Raw genomic sequence first — 23,317 nt, forward strand, 5'->3', positions numbered from 1 at the left:
GAGGGAGCGGGCGGGCCGGAGCCGGGCGGGAGAGCGGCGAGAGTCCGGAGGGAGCGGCGACGGCCACCGTAACTCTTTCTGTTGTAGGCAATGGGTACATGGATGGGAAGGAGCTACAGAACTTCATCCAGGAGCTGCAGCAGGCGCGGAAGAAGGCAGGCTTGGTAGGTTGACGTTTCGCCCCGCTTTCCTGTCTTCTCCGGGAAGGAAGAGTTTTCTGGAGGCAGCTCCAGCGCCCCGGTTCCGTCTGTTCTCTGTTGCCATCAGACGGTTCCATGCCCTTGCCCCGCCAGGCGAAGGGGAGTAGCTCGGTTAGAAGTCAGCAGGTCGCAAATGAAGTAGACCGTCTGCTTGGGAAAGGTGAGGCCGGGGCCACCTCCCTGGAGAGCGGGTCCCGCTCGCACCTTGTCGGGCTGCGAGCCGGTACTTCTGGCAGCGCTTAAAAAGAACAGTCGAGGAATGCGTGGACGTTGCCTTTTTGTCTTGGATGGGACCTCATCCCATTGCAATTAATCTTACCTGATCCCGATATGCACTGATACTAAAAAGAAAAAAAAAAAACCCAACAAACCAAAACCCAACAAAACAGAAAGAAAGAAAAAACCCCAAACCCCAACACTTCAAGTTAGCTGGACACAGTTTTAATTTCGTACCTAATGGGCAGTACGGGCTGAAATGCATTTCTGCCCCTTGGTGGCCAGTCAATAGATCTGCAGATGACTGCTAACCACTTTTTGCCCTTCACCAGTGTTGTACACCAGGAGTATGAGTACCAAATCCTGGTAGTTTAAATTGTTCAGGGAAACAGCAAAGTTTTTGACAATGCTGTCAAAACAATTCTGTGGATGAGTTATTAAAGCACTAATTATTAATTTCCTCCAAACTATACCCACGTGGGAAAAAAATAACAGAGCGAGAAAGAAAGAAAGGAGAAAAGAAAGAAAGAAATGAAAGATTCCATGTAAAGATTTGAATTAAAACAGAAGCGAACCTTTCTAACAAATAAATTGCCTTTAAAATAATCAGTTTCTAAAACAGGCCACTTACTTAGCATCAAGCTCCAATATATAACCTAATGGAATCAATTTCAATTCATCTATACTAAAAGAATTCTGAAGTAACAGAAAATGAAATTATAATTTAACTGAATGGCATGTGTGCATGGGGGAAATAGATTAATACTTCATATAAGAATACCTCCAAACTGAGCAATAGCTTTTCTATAATTAACTTTGCTTTAAAAGCTGTTGTATATTTTGGAAGTAAATGCAAAAAAAATCAATATGAATCATAATTTCTTCTGTGGAAAATTGTATCTTCTTATCAATTGTATGAGTGTAAACTTCACACATCTGAAATCTGTCTCCCAGCAATGCCTCTAATGTTACTGCAGTCTTGGTACCAGTTAATTCTTCTTACAGTTGTTGGTGTAGGCGCTCATTTTCATGACTGTAAGTAACTTTAAACTAAAGTTCAAAAAAAAACAAACCTCAAACCCCCCCCCCCCCCAAAATTCGGAAAGGAATGTGTTTTTTAGAGGGAAAAAGTCTATTTTTTTTTTTTTTGACAGAAAAGATTAAACACTACTTCAATACCTTTCAAATATTGCAAGAAAACAAATCTCTCTTCTATACTGAAGTGCAGGAAACTTAAGCGTGTCCATTAGAATGAAGATATTAAAGCCTGTGTATATTTAGTAAGAATGGCATTCTTAGTAGAAATGCTGATTTATTATTCAGTAGTTAATAAATTAATTAGAAGCTCAAGGAGAAAAATATTTGTCATTTTAAGATTGGATTCTTTTCTCTCTCAAAGCAAGTGTGCATCTTTTCTTAAAAACAGAGCCTGCTCAAAGTAACACAGAAAAGCTTTGCAGGATTACTCTTATCTGCTACAAATTTCATAATTTATGCTTTTTTTTTAAAATAACCTCTGCCTGTATCTCAGACTATAGTTTAAAAATGCTCAGGTGTTTAATTAGTTTTCCTTTCCCGTTTCTCTAATTCAAACCTATCTTTGGAGTGTTCTGCTGAAAAGAGCAACCTACAGCAGCAACATCAAATTCAGTACTTGGTCTGTTGGTGCTGGAGTGTGGATATATGTCATCTTAGGTTTCAAATCTAAGCTGATTCTTGGATTTGAAGGCTCATTTGCCAAACAAGCATCTCATTAGTTTGTGTCTTGTCTCACGGGATACTAATTCAGTAGCTTTGAATTTCTATTCTTTTGCCAGAAGGGACACATTGAGAAACTAGTGTAGGTTATATGTCATTTCCTCGGCTGTCCTTCTTTTAACACCCCAAAGCTTCTTTGTCATCATTAACTTCTGCATTTCAGGTCACTCTCCTGCTCACTATTTTTGAAATATTCAATTATGCATTCTTCATAGCTGGATTTTACATCAGTCATGCCATATGCATTAAAGAATCACATTGATTCTGTCATCGAATAGGATAGTTTAACATTTCCCAGTATTCTTCCCAACTACAGAACTGTTCTAATTATGTTCTAATTCTAATTCTTTTATTAATCCACTCAGTAAGCCTGTACTTTCACAGTTGCTTTTTCTCAGACAGAACAGTAGCATGCAGCCTGATTCATGCTGGCCCCAAAGGGCTGATGCGTACGTGGAGGTTTTAGGGCTTGGGCTTTTCTTTGGTAACACTACGTCTTTTTGCTTCATGCTTTATGGTAGATAGTGAATTGATCTGATATACTTCCAGACATGTTGAAAGAACTGCCTCTTTTTTAAAGATAAAAGCTATATAAGCATAGCTTCCATTTATTGTGCCTCACATTTATGCAGTATGTTCTCTATTTAGGTATGCCAGTTGCCAAAAGAAACTGTGGGATATAAGTGACTAACACAGAGCTTGATAAAGGGTCAATAGGCGGATCTTGGCTGAGCTATTCCACATCTGTTTCTCACTTTCTCTGCATGTATAGACAATGACAATATTTCTCCACAGAAACACGTGATTTAATAGATGTTTATGAATAGTCACGTAAGTGTTTCTGTAGTGCCATCTATCCTTACATTTTCAAATCATCTCAAAAAAGCTATTTTTTTCTACAGCTCTACTTGGTTGGATAAGTATCTCTTAAGTTTTAAGAGGGGAGACTGAGGTACGAAGGCTAGTTTCTTAATTTCAAACGTTGAACACTGCATCTGTATCAAGTTTAGAACTAGACTTGGTTAAATTTAGGCAAGATTTTTTGACTGAAAACATTTATTTGAATAGCATAACTCCAATAACTCATCAAGCAGCTCAAGAGCAGGTGAAGTGAACACCAAAAAAACCCCCATTTCTGAATAACGTACTAGAGAATGAGCATCCTGTTTTGTTTAGCCTGTAAGCAGCTGTGCCTCCTTCAGTGGCTGGACATCGTCTGGCACTGCGGAGCTGCTGTTAGAAAGATTAGTAAAATATTTAACCAGGACTAATTAAAATCCAGGAGTCTAAATTCTCCATTCTATCTGCTAAGCAAACTTGTCCCCACTTTGGGATCATTAGATGAAAGGTGACATTGAAGTGCATTGTATTAATAACCACATCTCTAATTAAAGCCATGGCAAATTACTAACCTGCCATGGATGACTTTGACAGAAATAGGATACTAGGCCATGATTGTATCACTACAAGGAACTGACATTTTAGTTAGCTTTGGTAGTTGAAATTTGGGACAAACTACAACAGACTTTGTACAGCTGAGATTCCCTGGGTCTTCACTGAGAGAATCACTTAGATCCTATGTAATCAAATCTATTATAACAACTAAACCTTTAATTTCCAGAGGCTGCTGCATTTTCATCTATAACCATAGAATTGTCCATTGTTTTAATATAACTAGTCCTGATTCTTGCTGCATGGTTTTACTAGCTCACATCTCTAAGAAATACAAAGAAAGTTAAAAGTTTAATCAGTATTCAAGGTTGATGGCAGCTCATATCAAACCAAGGCAAGTCAAGTTGAAGTGTGAAATCAAATATTCACCCCCAGGCTGGCACCTTTGCCATAGCCTAGAGTGAGAATAGCCTTTAGAGAACAGAAGTACAGCAGGGACCATAATTTATATGAAGAACAATTATGCTGACTTCACTCCATTGGATTTAAGGTACTGCTCAAAATTTTCTCCCTCCTAAATCTGCCCCTCTACATTTCAGCAGTGACATTTTGACTGTTTCTATGATAACCAAATACTAAACAGTGAAAAATACAATATCGTGATGCGTTCTTCTAGGACTAAAATAGCATCCATTGTTCAGGAAAAATCCACTCAAAGATGTGTAAAGGCTATTTTGGTGTTCAGATGCATTATACTGAAATGTTCTTTATTTTGTAAGATATTGCACTGCCTTTAGGTTACTGGTATAAAAATGAAAACTGAGAAAATTGACTAATAATTGCCTGTGAACTTCACTGTCATCCTCTTAAACAAAGGAGCTGTTATACACATCTTCCAACATATCTGTCTGTATAATTTTTTTCATTCTGTAAACTAAAATAGGAGTTCTAAGTATTTAGATGCCAATCATTCACACTGACTATAATATAATTACTTAGGAAGTAAATTTATCACAGTGACATTGTTCATGATAAAAAAATACTCTATTTCACTTAAACTTGAGGAATCTAGCTGCAATAAGTACGAGTACTTCATTAAATGTAGTACCTTATTTGGAAACTAATAGAATATTCAAGTAAGTTTACATATGTTTTTCTGTATCTTAAAGTAATGATTCTCTCATTGTAACTTTGTAGGATTTAACACCCGAAATGAAAGCTTTTGTGGACCAATATGGGAAGACTACTGATGGAAAAATAGGAATAGTTGAGGTAAGACAGTTACTTTATAACAAAAGACTGACATGTTTACTTGCAGAAAATACATTTAGCGCAGAACAATGTGAGTATAATTTGTAAATATTTTTGATTTTTAGTTACACAGAAAATGTCTTCCTCTGTCTTAAGATCTTTATTCAGTATTTTTTTCAATAATGAAATTCTTTCATTAACAAAAAGTAAGGTATTCCTTACCCCTCTCCAGACATTTCACTACACTTCGTTTAACTTTGCACGCTTTATTCAGCACAAATAAGCATCAACAGCAATTTAGTTTTCTTGCAAAGCAGGTAAAAGCTCTATTTTAGAAATTTAAACTGTGAAAGGTAATGTGATATATTTCTACCTATGATTTTGAACTAATGCCCTGTCACCACTCCTGTAGTGAGGATAACACACAAGTGAACACAACTGGGCAATCACTGTATGTAGTCTATTCTAAAAAAATAGATATATGATTAGACAGCACGTTAATCATGTTGAATTTAAACAAACTTTTAATAGTAGTTGTGATCCAGCTGGTGAAAGATCAGGATTTCTTATGAATTCCTTTCTCAAACTTTAATAGAACTTCACACAGAAAATTGCCCTGTTCCTTACTCCCACTTTCTAAAGAGGGCAAAGATAACCAACCCCTTCCACACGTACAGCTGCTCAACAATCATGTAATTTAGACAACTTGCTAGGAAAGGGGGAACCGTTGTGTTTTCTCTTGCTTTCACTCTTTGGTGCTGCAAGTCAAAAAAGAGAGTTTGCTGGGTTGCAGCTTGAGAAATCACCTTTTCAAGCCTAAGCCTACGACTCATTTATGTCACTCTGAGTGCGGTGAGACTGCAGTTTTATTATTAAATGCTATTATATATTTTTTCCTGATAATAAGGAATCTGACCTAGAGAGCTAATTAAGAAACAGCTGGAAACAAGCCAGGTCTGCAAAATTTCTACAGTGACCAACTTTGGGTCAGTAGCTAATTTTAAAATAGAGGACTGAACAGAATCTATAAAAGTCAATAGGAAGTAGCACTGCTGATATAATAGATCATTTCAGGGTATCTTTTCTCCTCTGTCAGGTGTTTGAATTGCATATAGTTGTTTAAATGCATATGTAATTATGACTAAACTACCATGGAAATATGAACAGTTTTTTTCACTTGCAGCTATCATTGATTTTTTAAAAATGCATCTTTTGATGATATTTAGCATTGATCAAATCCTTCTGCACCTAAAAAGAACTAGTGTTTATTTGGACTAACAAATTGTTTGGGTTTGGACTAACAAATGCTTATTCATTTGGTATTGAAGAATCTTATTTAATTTAGTATTTTTGAATATGTGTAATAGCAAGCATTGGATGCAAGAAGGATGTATAGGCAGTGACTGAAAAAGACTGTGTTTCTTCACTTAGGAAATATAACTGAAAGTTTTACCTTTCAAATTGTCTTTCTGATTCTGCTATTAACTTAATGGGTAAAGGTGAGCAGATCAGATAGGGCCTGATACAGTACGGTGCTCACCACCCCCAGTGAAGTGCCAAGCATGCTCAACATCCACTGAAGCCACTGAGTAGTGACAGTACTCAGTTCAGTGACTGAAGGGACCTTCTCCCTTAATATAGCAGTTTCCTAAGCCAATAGCTATATTTTATTTCACTTACATCAGCATGAAGCTTGATTTGGAAAGTGCTGATGGGACTCAGATGAAATGCGTTGTACGTGCAGAGCAGTATGATATTAAAGTTGGTGTTTGGACTTGATTCTCATTCCTTATAAATAAAAATGTCCAGTAATTCCAGATTGCTCCCATTTACATAGTACATCAAATACACTGAAAAAGTGTATGCATGTTGTTTAAAAAAAAATTATGTAAAGCCATTCAGACTCCCAGCCATCATAATGAATACCCCAGCATCTGACGGAAAATGTCCTAGCGCATAATAAGTTTTCAAGAAAGGTCTGGTGACTGAGATAAAGAGGAGGCCGCTCACAGAGGAAGGAGTGGATTTTCAGCTCAGATTAAGTGTTGATTCTGTCTTTGCAAGCACACTGCAGTTAGTTCACTAGCTTTTATCCAGTGCCTTCCAGCTAAAGGCAGAATCTGACCTGTCTACTTGCTTGTCATTGTGTAAGGGACCTTTAATGCACCTTTTGTACTCATTCAGACCAACATTTGCACTAAAATGTGAATGTGAAACCCAAGGTTTCGAAACTCAGGACTTCGTAATTCCACGTTCAAATTATTTGAAGCTTACTGCTGCCGTAAAAATAACTACTTATTAGCCTAAAATATTCTTTGTACTCCCATTCTCTACTATAGGATTTTAAAAAGCAGATTCACTCTATTAGGTGAAAGGAATTTTAAATAGCATTAAATAGCAACAGAATTTACTTAGAGAATGATTTCTAGAAAATAGTTCTGATATTGTTTTAAGTACTGAGAGTATTTTTTCTGCTAGGTAACCTATAAAGGTGTATCTCAGCCTGCAGCTAAGCAGAAAGGAGTCAAGCCAGCCTCAGGCTTTGTGGTTGACCTCTGTTACTCACGATGCAGAAATAGCTGACATTCTCCATAAAAGCAGCAGAGCTCACAGAAATGCTCACTAAACCGCTATTGCTGCCATACATGAAGTTGTAGTGGTCTGCACTCATTCAAACATGCTCACGGCATCCCCCTACGCTTACCCTCACAAAGAAGTCATCACTAGAAATAGCATCAGGTTTCCATCTTTCTTCTCTGTAGTGGTATAACTGGGACTGGGAAGTTGAGCCAGTTTCCACACAATCTTCTCTTCCCTTAATAATGCAGAGTTTTCCACAAAAAGCAATTTAATGCTACTTGATGCATGAGCTTGGAGTACGGGACTTCCCTTTAGCTATATTGTTTATATTATGCTAAAGGGTACAAAAGAAAGAAAACGCAAAACACATTTTTTGGCGGAAGCCTGAGCTAATGTTGGATATTGAGCTACTACACCTTTGTAATGTAAAAGACTGTGCTTTCCCCGGATACTTACAAAGGGTGAGAGGTATAACATAAAATAAGGTAATTTTCTTCCAGGGGTAATAAGTTCTGTACCTCAAATACAGTTTGGTACTGCTAGTAAGCTGTTCATGTTTCTTTGGAAAATTACTATTTTACATTTACCCTTGCACCTTGTACTATTTTACAGTGCCCTTGCAAAATTCACCAGTTAGCTATATTCATCACACAAATAGCATCTTGTTTATGATTTCCACACTTGAACTCTTTCCCTTTGACATAATCAGTCCCTTTGATAAAAATCAAAGCTCCTAGGAAGAAAATTAATTGTATCTCAGCCCAAACCAGGACACCTGTCATGGGAGAAATAAAGAAATTTTTCCATAAATCAGTACTAAGTTACACACATTTAGATACTGCGTACATGTGAACATGTACTTACCCACATGTGTATATGGTATGTATAATAGAGTCGGTTTTGAAAGCTGTTGGTGAAAACACACTGTTTAAGTTGATTGGGTTTGGTGTTCAGCCATTTAGCAAAAGCACTCTGAACGCTCTGATGGGCCTGACAGCCTGTCATCAGCTGCGCCATTGCTGTAAGGAGAGTGAGTGTTCGTCTTTTCAATTGTACCAACACTTAAAGACTATAACTGATTCCTTGCACAGATACTTTTAGAGAAATGAGACATCTGCCTCCATACCCTTGATGATCTCACCTGTAGGGTGAGAGGGAGAGCTGAACTCACCTATGGTGTGGCTGGAACCCAATAAAAAAGCCTGAGCAATTAATTAGTCTATAGCACTGAAATGGACAGAATGAGGGATTTGAGGGTGTGAAATGAATGCAGAAAAACAAAAATTTGAATCAAAATTTTAAGATGGGGCTCCAGGAAGTCTGCAGATGTCATTTTTCATGAAAGAATGCAGCTAAGAAATCTGTCTTTCTCCATTTTCTCTTTCTAGTAAGCACAGCTGGTCTATTCTTCAAGTAAAAAGTTTTCTTTAATCAAAACACATTTCATACATTTTGAGGACAGAAAAAATATTGGGCTTTTGTTAAAAACAAATCATGATTTTACATTAAATTATACAGCATACTCTCCATCTTCTACATTTGTCACTCGCCAAAATTGAGTTACAGTAAATGAACATTTTCAATAACCAGTACAATAATGTCTGATTTTAAAAAAGCCTTTTGTAGAGCAGAGACATTGGAAGAACCACCCCTGATTTTGCAGGGCTAAAAGCCCTTTTGATTTCTTTCTGGTATTTATAGCTCCTCTTGAACACATCTCTGCGCCTGACAAATGATCACCGGTTGCCATCCCCTTGCCCTCCCCACTTTCTTTTTTTCTCCTGGCTTTTCCATATATTTTTCTGCTTACCTTACACGTTTTCTTCATGTCAGTGTTCCTCTCTCTTCCTCCTCTTCCTCGTTATCTGTGAGTAGTCTATTTTCCTCACTCTCTTAATTCATGGTCCTCCACACTTACCCTCTAAACATCCTTGTGTTACGCTTTCCCTTTGTGCTGATTCCAAGGTTTTCACCACAGACCCTAACTCTGCATGGGTGAATTTCTTCCTGTCCTTCCCCAGCTACCCCTTCAGGAAAGTGCTGTCTCATTCCCTTCTCAGACCTCAGCTCTGTTTGACCTTGATAAATATGGCAAAGCTGCAAGCCAGAAGGCTTTCAGAGGCATCTTCCAAACATTTCAGCTAACAGCAAGAAGATTCCTATGGGACCACAATAGGGCAGTATGAGCACAAAGAATTTCATACTCTTTTAAAAAGTTTCACGCTCTTTTACAGGCTCAGCTGGCCTAATGAAGAATCAAAACTTAATCTTTCTTAAATTCTGTTACAGCTTGCTCAGATATTACCAACGGAAGAGAATTTCCTGTTGTTCTTCAGATGCCAGCAGCTGAAGTCAAGTGAAGACTTCATGCAGGTACAGTATGAAATGTTGCCTTTTGTAAAACCATCCAAGACCCGCTTGCCATAAATACATCATTAAAACATTCACTTTCTGATTGCAGACATGGAGAAAATATGACAGTGACCACAGTGGCTTCATTGATTCTGAGGAGCTTAAGGTAAACCAATATCTATGAGTATGCTTGACAGGAGAACAGGCATTGGATTACAGCCTGTGCTATCTCTTACTTCAGATACCCACCCATGCATGTTTTTGCATTTCAAACATGACCGAAAAGCAATATGATTAGCTGATGTTTTTATCGCCAGTAAATTATTTAAAGTGAAACTCTAATCTGATCAATGTTTTTTAAAACATGTTTTAATTCAGATCAATGTTTGTCTCAAGTGACTCAGGGTAGCAGGTACTTTAGCTTAGAAGTAAGAAAGATTAAGAAAGCGAGATAAGCCTTTGAAAGCTATGTTGTTCTTTTTTTGGTATATTAGATATGAGGGCTGTTTTGTTGGGTTCTTTTCCCTAAGGGCACCACTACCATTAATCACTATGCTGCTGGATAGATCATGCTCTCTCAAGTACCATGTAACTCTACAGTTTCCACTGTAATACTGTTAGGCTAACACTAATGGAATTGTGTTGCCCCTGCTTGGTTAACACAGCAAGGGGCTGGGTGGGATTTTGGTATCAGCTTTAATATGCACAAATAAGAGCAGAATTGAGATTATTGCATTAGCCATCTCAGCCTCGCAGAGTTAGCAAACCTTAAAACTAGGGTGATTTACCTTCCCAGTCATAAAACTAACAGCGATTTGTAGATGCTGAATCATGGAGTCACAGTGTGGTTGGAAGGGACCTGTGGAGGTCATCTGGTCCAACCCCCTTGCTCAAGCAGGGCCACCTAGAGCCGGGCCGGTTGCCCAGAACAATGTCCAGATGGCTTTCAAGTATCTCCAAGGATGAAGACTTCACAAGCTCCCTGGGCAACCTGTGCCAGTGCTCGGTCACCCTCACAGTGAAAGAGTGTTTCCTGATGTTCAGAGGGAACCTCCTGTGTTTCAGTTTGTGCCCATTGCCTCTGATCTGTCAACGGGCACCAGCCTGGCTCCATCCTCTTTGCTCCCCCCCTTGAAGTATTTGTATAGGTTGATGAGGTCCCCCTGAGCCTCTTCTTCTCCATGCTGAACAGTCCCAGCTCTCAGCCTTTCCTCATAGAAAAGATGCTCATATAGAGCCTCCAAGTAGAAAGGTGCTGTTTTCCACAGTTCAATTGCACTTGATAGATTGCTGCAGCTTTAAATTCAGAGGAATCAAAACAATTCATAGCAAGAGAAAGACATAGCAGTGTTTATCCATCTAATTTGGACTATTTTGCCCATATGTGGTATTCTAAAGAAGAACTAAATAAGCTTTATTAACTAAAGCACAGGAGATCAAACCACTTGAAATCCTTACAGCTCTTCTGTTCAGAAGAGGTATCCACATCAGACAATTCACAACTTTTTTCCTTTTCACTTCCTCTTTGAGTTTGGTATCTGTGTGACGTTTGCCAAGGATCCTACCTCAAGGTAAACCTCAGGCGTACAAGCCCATTCTTCTGCTGGCTGGTCGCAGCAGGTCTGTGTATCTAAAGTTCGTAGGATCAGGACGAGGCCACACCTGTAGCACTTGAGAACTCTCCAGCCATGAGACGATGCCTTAAGGACTGTTGCCAGCTACTATAATATAAAATAGACTTTAAAAGGCAGGGCTGATTGAGGACCAGCTGAATAATGAAGACATTTTAACCGGATCCAAAATGGTCCCATCTCTCTTGTGCTGGGAGATTTTGTCTGCCTTAGAGAAACAGGCCATTTTAACATGTTGAAAATAAGACATACATGTCCAATTTTATTTTTAGATCAGTATTTCTTGACAAGTCCAAACATTTTAAGTATTTGCTATGCAAGGAGTACCCCCACTTACAACTTTGTAAGAGAAATTCAAGCTGGAAATCAGGAAAACTTTCTAACAATAGTAACGGCAGTGGAATACGTTGTCTAAGGGGGAGGCAGGTTCTCCATCACTACCTTATTTAGGAAAGGTTTGGCAATAGCTCAGATCAGACAGTAACTCAGGAAGTTTAGATATACATGATCCTTTCTTGAGACATGCAGACGGACTGGATAGCCATTCAATGTCCTTTCCAGTACTATTTTCCATCAAAGCACACAAGATAAACATGTCTCTGTAACATCCATTTACGACATTTCAGTCATGGTCTTTCTATACAGGCTACTAGGAAGGACCTCCAGCACGGAGGGGGCCAGACTAGAAGAACTATAGTGGGTATTAGTCATATGACTATTGACATGGTTGCATTCAAGTTCAAGAATGTCATCTATGTACAAATAGATTTTCTTATGAGCTACCCCATTCCCAAAATTCCACAAAGATAATGACACTCCAACTGATGACAGTAATGAGGTACTTCATTGAGCATTGACATGCTTACAGACATCTCAGGTCTTGTAATACCCTTGTTAATGCCTTGATATCTTTCTTTTTTAATGTTACAGACCTAGTACAGAAATTTAAACCACTAAATGGGTGGAAAGAATCTTATTTTTTAAAGTAAAAATGGCTGGTGTTTCTAGTCATGTGATCCTATATCAAATTCTCATTAAAAAAAAATGCAAGGAAACTGGCTGCACACATTTAAAATACAAGGTAGGAAGGAGCAACATAGGTTAACGTTCACTTCTAGCATTGGGTACCGCCATAGGCAAGGAGAAAACGTGATTAATCATTGATCTTTTCTGTAAAATTGTTCCTATGTTGCAAGAAGTGATTAGGCATCCAAGTTTTGAAGGAGACTCAAGGTTAATTAGTTTAGTTTACTGATAGAGCTGATTAGGAAGCAGTATACTTGAAAGCCAAACTATTTTTTCCAAAGTCACAATACAACAAATGGCATACAACGCAGAAAGTTTTATGAGTCACTTTTTCCAAATAAAACTGTGCAATATACTTGAATTGATCAAAAGAAACAGTTATATTCTTAGCTGTTAATTATTACTTCTTTTCATACTTATTTGGACTTCAGCAGTAAATACTAAAGTGGGAGTAAAATAGTATTTCCCATTACTTTAATCTGAAGTTAGCAAGTCAAGCATTTTATACTGTAGATAAAAATTTACCTATTACTCTTCTATTTATTTTAACAGAGCTTCTTGAAAGATTTATTACAGAAAGCAAATAAGCAGATTGAAGACTCAAAGCTAACAGAATACACAGAAATAATGGTAAGATTACTTACAGGCATGCTTCACCAAGACTGGATTAATCCAAACTCTTTATCTTTAGCCACTGGAAGGCTCCAAATGACTTGGAGCCCCACCAGGTACTAATCAGGCTAACTATGTTATTGCAACAGAGAGACAACTGTGGCATCTAGCACTGCAAGTACTTCTGCAGCTACAGAGCTTTGATGGGCAGTTTTCAGTGCTGCTTAAAAGAAAGCTCAGGAATTCTGAATCTTTTCGGTATTTATATAATATTAGACCATACCATAGTACTTTCCCCTGTTCTGCTTCCCTGTGCCAGTAGTTGTAAAACTGACATCTTCACAGTTCATAGGAAAAAAATTTGTACCTGTCATAATTATATTACTATGTTTAGATCAAATTAATTTGGGGTTACTTTCTATGTTTTGCCTTCTTACAATGCTGTAATGTCTGTCTCTTGTCTTAAAAGCCATCACTGCATGATGGCTTCTTACTGGATTTATAAACACCTCACTCTTTCCTTCTCCTCCCCTTCAAGAAGGAGAAACTGATGTTTTAGATAAACACTAGAACAAAACTGTCGCTTCCCTAGCCTTAAATCAGCCCGTCCTTGGGGCACTCCTTCCATCCCACTGCTATGGTGCCCTATGGTAAGGAACAGCATTGGCCTCTGAGTGGACATTTCAAGAAAAAAAAGACAGAATTCTGGTCTTCAGGAAATACAAAACACTACAGGTTTTGTTTTACCAGTTTGGTTTCATCCTAAAATATTTTTAGCAATCAAAAACGTGCTAGGTAAACACACTAGCCCTCAAACTGGCCTGAGAATGGCTGATCAAAACTTGTGTTTCTCCTGGAAAAAGTCTGCTGGTTCGTTGTACCAGCACAAAGCATTTACCTAAAATTGTCACCGTCTATTCACTGGTGAAGGTAACATGTATCCTTTTCACTCAGGGAGATTTTTGACCTTCAACTTAAATCATGCTCTAAGTTCTGGCCTCTGCAGAGAGACACAATGACAAAGAATTAACAGCAATAAGAAAAAAAATATAAGGCCAGTTCTCCCATAATCTCCTCAGAAAGTAGAAAAGAAGACTAATAGAAAATATATGGTCCTGAGCAGCTGCAGGCAGGCACAGCCAGCCACTAACAACTCATCAAAATACAAAATATGTTGACTTCACAGCTGCCACTGCTTACCTCCCCCAAATGCAAATCTCCTTTCATGGGAAACGCACGCAAGGCAGATGCTTTTATACATGGAAAGGAAATGTTAAAAGGAACCAGGGTGTTACGTAGAAATAAATGTTTATAGAATTGGTCTCTTTTCTGGTCTCCTTTGCCATTTATTGTGTATTAACCAAGTGAAACTCTGTCTTTTTTCAAGGCATTAATTCTGTCTTTAAAAGGATATACACTATCTCGGTACAGGATGTCGCTTTTCCTCTCACCTAAAAATTACATCTAAAATTATTGTGATTGAAAGTGATGGGATGGAGTGTGGGTGGTGGTGTTTTCAGTACAATGTCTAACAGTGTTTGTACAGTTTGCTGCTTTTGTGACTCTTTTATGCAGCAAAGGCAAAATAATAATTGAAAGTAGACAAATGGGACTATACAGACATAAAAACTGGAAGTCCTACGCAGGTGCAATATCTCCATCTACTTCTAACAGCGAATATAAGCTGTTTGTGCCTCTCAAGCAGCAGGAGCTCATCCTTTCAAGACCTCAAAGGAAAACACTTTAATACAATAGGGTGATTAAAAATTATTAGAAATAGTATTCACTTATTTTGTCAAATTACATCAATATATTTATTCCTGTAATTTAATTATAATTATTTGGAGAGATTTAATTTCCCATTTTCATACCATCAACAAAATGTGATCATCTACAGCATCTGTTCACTCTTTTAATGAAATATATCACAGAAACAGATATTTATTTAAATATTTAGACCTAGTAGTCAATTGAATGTCTATTATTTTTCATTTAAGAAATTGAATGCCTTGGATTCTATAAAACTTCACCCAACTGTTGTTTCACCTTTATGAATAGAGAATAATGATGCTATTATCAGATCATGACATGAAGTCAAAAGTAAAATGTTACCATGTCAACACTCCTCTCATTTATAAATAATTACATGTGCATTCCTCATATGGGAAATTCATCACTGTAGGCAGGTTAAGACCTACCTTACAGTAGGTTAATCAGTGTTGTTCATCTGGTTTCTTGCCAGGCTTTTGCAGTAGAATTAATTACTATAAATTACTTCCTTGGTACTTTAAATAAATGTATTACACAGCAAATGTGACAGATCAAAATCTGGGGCCATCATTTCAGCATGAAATACAGCCTAAATTTCATTGAATTTAAGTTTTCCAAAAAGTGTTTTCTTCATTAAGTTGATTAATTTTGATTAGTAATGTAAAATAATATATTCTTTCAGCTCAGGATGTTTGATGCAAACAATGATGGCAAGTTGGAGCTTACTGAACTGGCCAGGTATGTCTTCTGTCTCTTTTCACAACAAGTATCATGTACCAAACGCTGTTATGGAAACAGTGAAATATTTTGACCTTTGTTTTCTCTCTCCACAGACTACTCCCTGTACAGGAAAATTTTCTTATTAAATTTCAGGTATGAATATTCACATTCTTAAAGTAACCTGTTACCATCACACATAACTGGTGTCATTAATGGATTTGTTTTTGTTTTGGCATTTAGGGTGTCAAAATGTGTGCAAAAGAATTCAATAAAGCCTTTGAGATGTATGATCAAGTAAGTCTTCAAAAAACCTTTTTATTAATTGCGTAGTTTGATGGCACTTATTTTCTGAATTTGTGAAAAATTAGCCATAACCTCTGAAATGAAAAATAAATTTTTAAAATTATCTTTCATGTTATTTTTCAGGATGGCAATGGCTATATAGATGAAAATGAACTTGATGCACTACTGAAGGATCTCTGTGAAAAGAACAAAAAGGTAATCCTAGAGGGGTTTTTTCCCCATTAGAGTTTAGATTTAATTTTGATTTTAAGGACACTATAATCCACCCAATTAAGATAAATAAAGAGCTTCTAAGTCATAATTCCTGAAGTCAAAGTACAACTAAAAATCTTGGCAGAAGTCATACCAGTGTAAATCCTGAACTAGGGGAGTTGTGATTACATAGCGACACTGTCAAAAGCTTGCTTCTGAGACATCAGCTATCAGCAATCTAACATATGGCTATAATATCGATAACATACAAATACATAAACAACATTTGCAATGTGTTACTGTTGGCCAGGCTGAGAATGCCCTTTTTTTTTTTCTCATTTTCTGCCATGGGAAGCAAACTTGTTGATGCTGGTAACTAAACAGGATTATAAAGCATTATCTGTTCTTTAAATAGGAATTAGACATTAACAACCTTGCGACATACAAGAAAAGCATCATGGCCTTGTCTGATGGAGGAAAGCTTTACCGAGCAGAACTGGCTCTTATTCTCTGTGCTGAGGAAAACTAGAACTCTTCTATCATGTCCACTTAACTAGTGATGTACTCTATCTACACAATAACTGTGCACTATAAGGGAGTAGGCTGTATTTTTAAACTGCATATAGAAAATTAGCCAGGACGTGTGGCACATTCCTTTCAGTTTGTTTCTATACTGTTTGTAATGTACAGTTTTTGTAACAATAAGATTGATAAAGAGAATGTCTATGTTTGGGCCAGTCTGTATATTCAAAAAGAAACTAAAATATGTCGGGGTTGGTTTTGGGTTTTTTTTTTTTGCTTTCATAAACATGGCTGGAAAAAAATTAAACCTGCTGACATTGCTGTGGTCATCATATCCTTTGACACTTGCAACATTTCTTGTTGAACTACATAACACAAAGGTCTACAGATATCTTTCCCCATTACAACTAAGTGGGTTTTTTTAAACAGAAAACATGAATTGAGATTAAATACGTTCTAGGTCTGAAATAGGAAGGAGATGCTGGCATGTCTGATTTCCAAAATTTAACAATGCACTAAGAACTATTTTCACTTGTCAAACCACCCACTTACAGGTCTGTGCTTTCTGCAGTGTTTCAATTACTCTTCTCATTACGAACTCATAGCATATAGACAAAGCATTTATCCGGGATAGATCTCCACGCAGTAGTTGACAAAAATATAGTGTTTTCAATCTAGCTGTTTAACTTTACTGAATTTAAACATAGGCACTTCAGAAATAAATGCCTGTAATCTGTCTTGGAATCCTGGCTAAATGACAGGTAGTATAGTTAATACACAGATTAACGTATGATATTATAAGTGTACCTTTCATGACTATTGCTGTGTCAGAGAATATGACAATCCATTTTCTAAACTATTTTCACATTTTGCAGGTTATAATTATTCTAGTAAATTGCTGTTTTTACATCATATTCTGTGTAATCTATAATTAAATTTAATATCCTAAGATTGTCGGTGTCTAGTTTGTCTATCTCCTGGATTCTTTTTCTGTACCATGTAAAGGACAAAACAACTATTCGAAAAAAAATATGCCTCCCTGGATCTTACACTGAATCACTAATCTATAAAAATAGTATTAAAATTTAACACTAAAGGAAGAAAAAGATCTAGTACAGATTTTATACCAATTTAATAATTTAGTTTACATGGTGGGCTCTGCTTTCTATTATGCTAGACAGGTATTTTTAAAATGGGGAACTACACTGTGGAAACCGCCCTGTCTTCTTGCATCTTTACTTTATTGGACTGGCTCCCTTTTTACTTTATACCGGTTTTACACCAGACAACTCCATGAATGTCCAGGCCATTGGTCCCAGTATGTACAGGTGTAGGACGGAAATTGGGCTGTCTTAAAGCCAATAAACCTATGTTGTCTCCATGTACAACTGTTTCAGAAGCAATTCCAGGTTAGCAGATTAGCTACATACAACTTCTCAGATGCATCTCTGTGTCTTACTTAACAAGCAGAAGCAAATGCCTTTTATTTGAAATGTGTCTCAAACAATGAGGCTCAGATCCTTCAAGATTATAGTCCCTAACTCCCACTGAAATGAATCCTTGAACTCCTCAGGTTAACTCAGGCAACTAAATACCATTTCAGGACAGCCCTAATTGCCTTGGGTTCTCTCCAGTCTGAGCCTTGGAAAGTTAAGGAGTAGGTAGCGCTGGATGGGGTCTTGCTGAAAAAAAACCGCAAAAAAATTAAATTAAGATTAAGCTAGCTGATTCTCACTGCTTTACGCCCACTCCATGCACAGTGATTTAACTTCTCACCTGCTTGTTCCCTCTAAAACACTCCTGGGTTAGGGTCAGGGCAGAAGGAGGCTTGAAATAGTAAGAGAGGTAACAATAGGGAAGACTGCAAGCTTCTTTCTTCTGGTAGACATTTCGTCACCAAAAAAAGGGTTGAAAGTAAAATAGTAGTGTGCACAAAAATTACATGAGGTAGTGTGGGTATGCCATATTCCTGCTAAACAGAGAAACTGGCTGACAGGTAGCTACGTGGGATCTACTTTACTGAAGTTAACCATTTTACTGTCTAAAAATACGTATTTTATTTCAATAAATACTCAAACTAATAAGCACTCAAGCTAATAAATACTCAAACACAGTCCTACAAATTGCAAACAAGCACGCTGTGCAAAATTTTAGCCCACTCGAGTGTAAAGGTGTACAGACGAACACAACGCAATGCTTCCTATTCAAATCAAGTACGGCGATTTTCTATTAAAGCACAAAGCAGCACTACTAATGCTGAAAAAAAAAAAATCCAGGAACTATTAGGCCCTTGAGAAACCTTTTGCATTATAAATGCAATATTCGCTGACAGAGGTAAGCCTTAGCAGTAGCAGGTCAGGAATAGTGAGTGCCTGCCTCCAGCTGTGCCCGTAACCCAGTCCTTCAGCGCACCTCAGGGGCCTCACCTGACCTGAAGTCACTACCACCACCCAGGAGCAGCTGTGATACATACCAACCACTGCCCATCATGGAGAGTATCACGGCAATTTTCACCGACTATTTAATCGGGATTGAACACGGGCCTTGAAGTGAGCAATCTGGCTTTTGTTCACTGCTGCACTGTTTTATCCTGAACAGTTCATGCACGGTATCGTAGCACTGGTCTAATCCCCCATTTGCAACTTCATTACGCATCTGTGAAAAGATTACCCCACACAAGCTCACAAAATTTCTAAACGGCGTATTCCATGTGCAAATGTCAAATACAGATCAGGGTGCCGAGACCTGGCACTGCTTCTACATAAAATGAACCTCGTCCCACAAAATATGCACATGCTGCTGCTAAACTGCACTTACACTAGGATTAAGTGTTTGTTTCATTAGACATTAGCTTTTCCTGAATAATTTCCATTTGACATCTTGTGCATTTATACTAAGCCCTCATCATAATCATGGTTATTATCACTGGTTGTGGCGGCATACTGAAATCCACACCTACTTGCTGTGTCTATGAGGAGGCTCAGAATCCATATTTAGGCACCCAAATTATGTGGCCTCATTTTCTGAAGTGCTGAGCACCTCCAAATCCCTCTGAAATCAACTGAAGTTGTTCTGCACCAATTAAAAGCAGGCCAATGCACCAAAATCCCAAAGATAATTTTATTTTACTGCAATTAAATTATCACATAAAAGATTGGGGGGGGTTACCTCAGTTAAAGTGGGGTTACGTGTTTAGCAGCTACAAAACAAGATGCTCCATGGAGTTAGATAAAGGTACAAATTTCCTTGCAATACAGCGTCTTTACTTAGGTGTTATCAGCACATGAAAAAAAGGAAAGATAAACGAGCAGTTCATGTACCAATGAACCTGAAAGTTAGTATGACAGGTAGGAACCCATAGTTCCCTCAAATAGTGTCATCTGTTTATAAAGCAGATTCTCCAATTGGTAAATAATAGCAGTATTATCAACAACAGTTGAAATATTCAAGAGGAGGGAATTCCCAGATATAGGAGAACCAAAGACTGACAGCAGTTCTGGTATCATCGCGCAGAGGCAATATAACTAATCTCTTTCATTTGCAACCTCAAATGATTTTCATAACTTGTTTATAAGCCTCTACTACAATACAATACCACTTTTACAGCACAGAATTAATCTAAGAAATTGTAACAGGTTCAAAGACAGTAAATCATCAACTGAAATAAAAAGGGTAATTTCAAGATTTAATCAAGCAGACAAGATGTACTTTCCAGTTGAAAATAGACAATGGATCCTCCTTTCCAAGTGTCTCTCATCTGAGTTCGTGGAAGCATTTTAACACTTTTGACTGACGGGTCATGCAGAAGTAATTTTAAAAAAGGTATTTGGATTCCAGGGAAGTTTTCTTTGTGATCCAGGAAAATTAAACTGCCTCTGCAACCCTACTGACTCCTTTAGTGATCTCCAATGTATACCAGCACCTTTTCTGACTCCTTCCTCCACTTTCTTGTCCATCCAACTTCATCTCCATAAAATTATTATGCCGCAAAGCAGTACTTTTTACATAGTCCCCTTTACCTTGTGGCTCACTGGCAATCTGAGGTAGGGTCAGGAATGTAAGGGTCTCAGGGTAAATATGTCAGCGTTAAGACAGTGTGCTTAATGTGGATACAATCTCCTACCATTTTTGCTATGTTTGGAATAAAGTAGCCATGATGACTATGCTTTATGGCAGTCTGTGATAAGTGTGTGCAATGTACAGCTGCAGAGCATGCTTATGGATTGGGCACCTCTTGGGATTTAGGGATATTTTATGCCTCTTTCAGGACAGTCTGATCCTCACAGCCTTTAGGAACACATTCTTTTGGAAACTCCAAGTCCAGCCAGACACTGCCTGGGTTAGGTAGTCACTACAAAGCTACTTTCTCTTGTTCTTTCCCTGAGTTCAGATGTCCTGTGTTGCTACTTTAGTAACAAACAATTAAATTGTATTTAGGTAAAACATAAACTTGAGATGTTCAAGGTTCACCTCTTCACAGTAATGTTCCTCTCATGTCCCTAACAAGTCTAACAACTTTTTTAATGAAGGAAATGAATCCAAGTCAGACTATTCCATTCTCCTGCAGAAGTGGACGGCTAGATCAGAGTTAAGTTTTTTCACTTAACTAATTCTATATACTAGGATATATTTTATAAGCTATGCCGTAACACATAGCTCTTTAAAACATTATATGCCATTTCTAAAACCTGCGTCAATACACTGTATACATCTTGTCAAGACAGAATGTTCAGAATCTAAAAGCAACTATCTTGGCATAGTTTGAAATGGATGTCATTGGTATAGGTAAGATAAAATAGACGCTATTCTTATTATAGTTGCTCATTAAAATTTCAAATGTGCTTTCTGGTTCTATCATTGAATAACGTATGTTTTAAAAATGTTTTGTTGTCACTTTACAATTAATAATTAATTTAGCTATGGACAGTGAACAGGTAGAAGAAGATACTTCGGAAGCAATACCTGTTTCTGTAAGTGATAAATGTTCTGTTATTGAATAAATATCCACTATCTATTTACAAGACAGGCTTTAAGAGGCATCCCTTCAATATTCTGACCTTATCAAATAAAGCATAACAACCCACCCTTAAAGGACATGCTCCAGTAACTCTGATGGTTCAGAAAAGAACTTCAGTCCCTGAAAGGTTCACTATGAATTAAACTGAGTTTCTCCTAGATGCAAAGTTGGCCTGAATCTCTCTGATGAGTAAAGCAATGAAGGAAAGACAAAGATCTTTTCATTTTTTAATTTCATGTCAAGAAGCAGTATTCATTTTAAACTACAAAAGCACTTGAAATTCTTTAAGCACTTTTGCATAGGAGCCCACTGCCTTTTGCTGTGGAAGAGAAATGTTTTTGAACTGAGCTCCAAAAAGTTTACTTTCTGAACAAAGGACATATGCAGGCAAAGCAGTATTATCATGGTGGTTAAGCCAAAGAATAGTGGGTCTGTGTGTTTAAAGCCTCATAATGGATTTCTGGCATTTACTGTATCAGTAGGCACTACATCCAAGCACCGCGGTACTGACTGCTGAAATATTTGGAAAAAAATAATTGTAGCTGGGCTAGGCTTATCCCCCTTTTCTCCTCTGTCCTTCCTTTTCCATCTCACCCTTCCCCCACTAAAAAAAACACCTCTGCTTCCACTATCTAAAAAATACATTAAATAATACGTAGGAATATAAAAAAAGAGTATGCAAGATTAAAAAAAAATTAGTATTGTTACTATTATTTTATATGCAGGGGAGATGGATTAAGAATATGTGGCAGCCAGCGGTGCTTCCCAGCCCCCAAAGCCAAGTATAGACTTGATCCTAACTTAATGTTGAGACTGGAACTGTGCCTCTTTTCTTGATCTTTGCCACCTGTGCCCCACCCAGGACCTATGTTTTGTGAGCTGAAAGGAATGTGCCAGTCTCCCTGCTTCAGAGGACCAGTTCCTGAGGGAATGCTGCAAAGTGCACCTGCACTGCTGTTCAGATGCAAAAGAAATAACTTAAGGTCACACAAAGTCTGTGACAATGTTGGACACTGAACATGGTTATCTTCTATTTCCGTCCTATACTTCAACCACATGACAAACTTTCCTATAGCAGAAGTTGTACACACCCATGGATGCAAGAGAGCAGTGGGAACTTATTTTTTATTGATAGCCCATCTCCAGAGGATACCCTACTAAATACCACAGAGAAATACTTGATCATACCACAGCTCACAAACATACCTTTGAATTTTTTTCTGAAACTTTTTTTTCAAGTGTCAAAGCCATATATGCAACAGTGTCCCACACAAAGAGAAAATGTAAGCATATGCAAAGGACAACAAGCAAAGAACAGTGAGCAAAGAACAGTATATATGAGCCTAACTTCCCAATTAAATCACTTTTGGGGGAAAAGACATGGATATCACGTCAGAACTTGATCTTGACAGTAGACCTACCAAAACCCAAGATGTTATAAAAAAGCTTTACATTATGTTCAAGAGACACCTTGAAGGCTGCTATGATAAACATATTTGCCTGGTTTTATTGTCAGTGGCACAGATGCTGTTCAATCCCCCACAGGACCACCACCCTCAAGGGAAAGCTGGCACATGGAAGCCTGCACTAATATAATCCACCCTTTCAGCAGAACATATACTAGCTTGCTTCAGCTTCGTATTAAGGCAATCAAATGATTTCAACAGTCAGATGCTGGCATATGTAAGCATGGCCTGTGTAGGTAAAGCAATGCCAGCACTTGAAGGAAGACATCCTTGAATTGCTTCTATATTCCTGACTCTCAAATCACTGCA

General features: G+C 37.7%; 1 protein-coding gene across 1 annotated transcript; it reads left to right on the forward strand.

The window, feature by feature from the left end:
- The first annotated feature begins 92 nt into the window (after positions 1-92).
- CALB1 (calbindin 1, 28kDa) lies at positions 93-17,478 on the forward strand. Its single transcript, XM_010562003.1, has 10 exons — positions 93-164; positions 4,764-4,838; positions 9,687-9,770; positions 9,859-9,915; positions 12,959-13,036; positions 15,471-15,526; positions 15,622-15,661; positions 15,749-15,802; positions 15,935-16,006; positions 16,419-17,478. Exons 1-10 carry the CDS (start codon positions 99-101, stop codon positions 16,530-16,532), a joined length of 696 nt encoding a protein of 231 aa, XP_010560305.1. The 5' UTR covers positions 93-98; the 3' UTR covers positions 16,533-17,478.
- The last annotated feature ends 5,839 nt before the right edge of the window (positions 17,479-23,317 follow it).

The sequence above is a fragment of the Haliaeetus leucocephalus genome, unplaced genomic scaffold (assembly GCF_000737465.1).
Source record: "Haliaeetus leucocephalus isolate CR32 unplaced genomic scaffold, Haliaeetus_leucocephalus-4.0 Scaffold152, whole genome shotgun sequence".
In the NCBI taxonomy this organism is placed as follows: domain Eukaryota; kingdom Metazoa; phylum Chordata; class Aves; order Accipitriformes; family Accipitridae; genus Haliaeetus; species Haliaeetus leucocephalus.

What these genes read in the sequence shown, in the direction of transcription:
- CALB1 (XM_010562003.1), top strand. Translation starts at nt 99, where the DNA reads ATGGATGGGAAGGAGCTACAGAACTTCATCCAGGAGCTGCAGCAGGCG. An exon ending in CAGAATACACAGAAATAATG is followed by an intron (nt 13,037 to 15,470) that starts GTAAGATTACTT and finishes ATATTCTTTCAG; the next exon opens with CTCAGGATGTTTGATGCAAA. An exon ending in TCTGTGAAAAGAACAAAAAG is followed by an intron (nt 16,007 to 16,418) that starts GTAATCCTAGAG and finishes TTCTTTAAATAG; the next exon opens with GAATTAGACATTAACAACCT.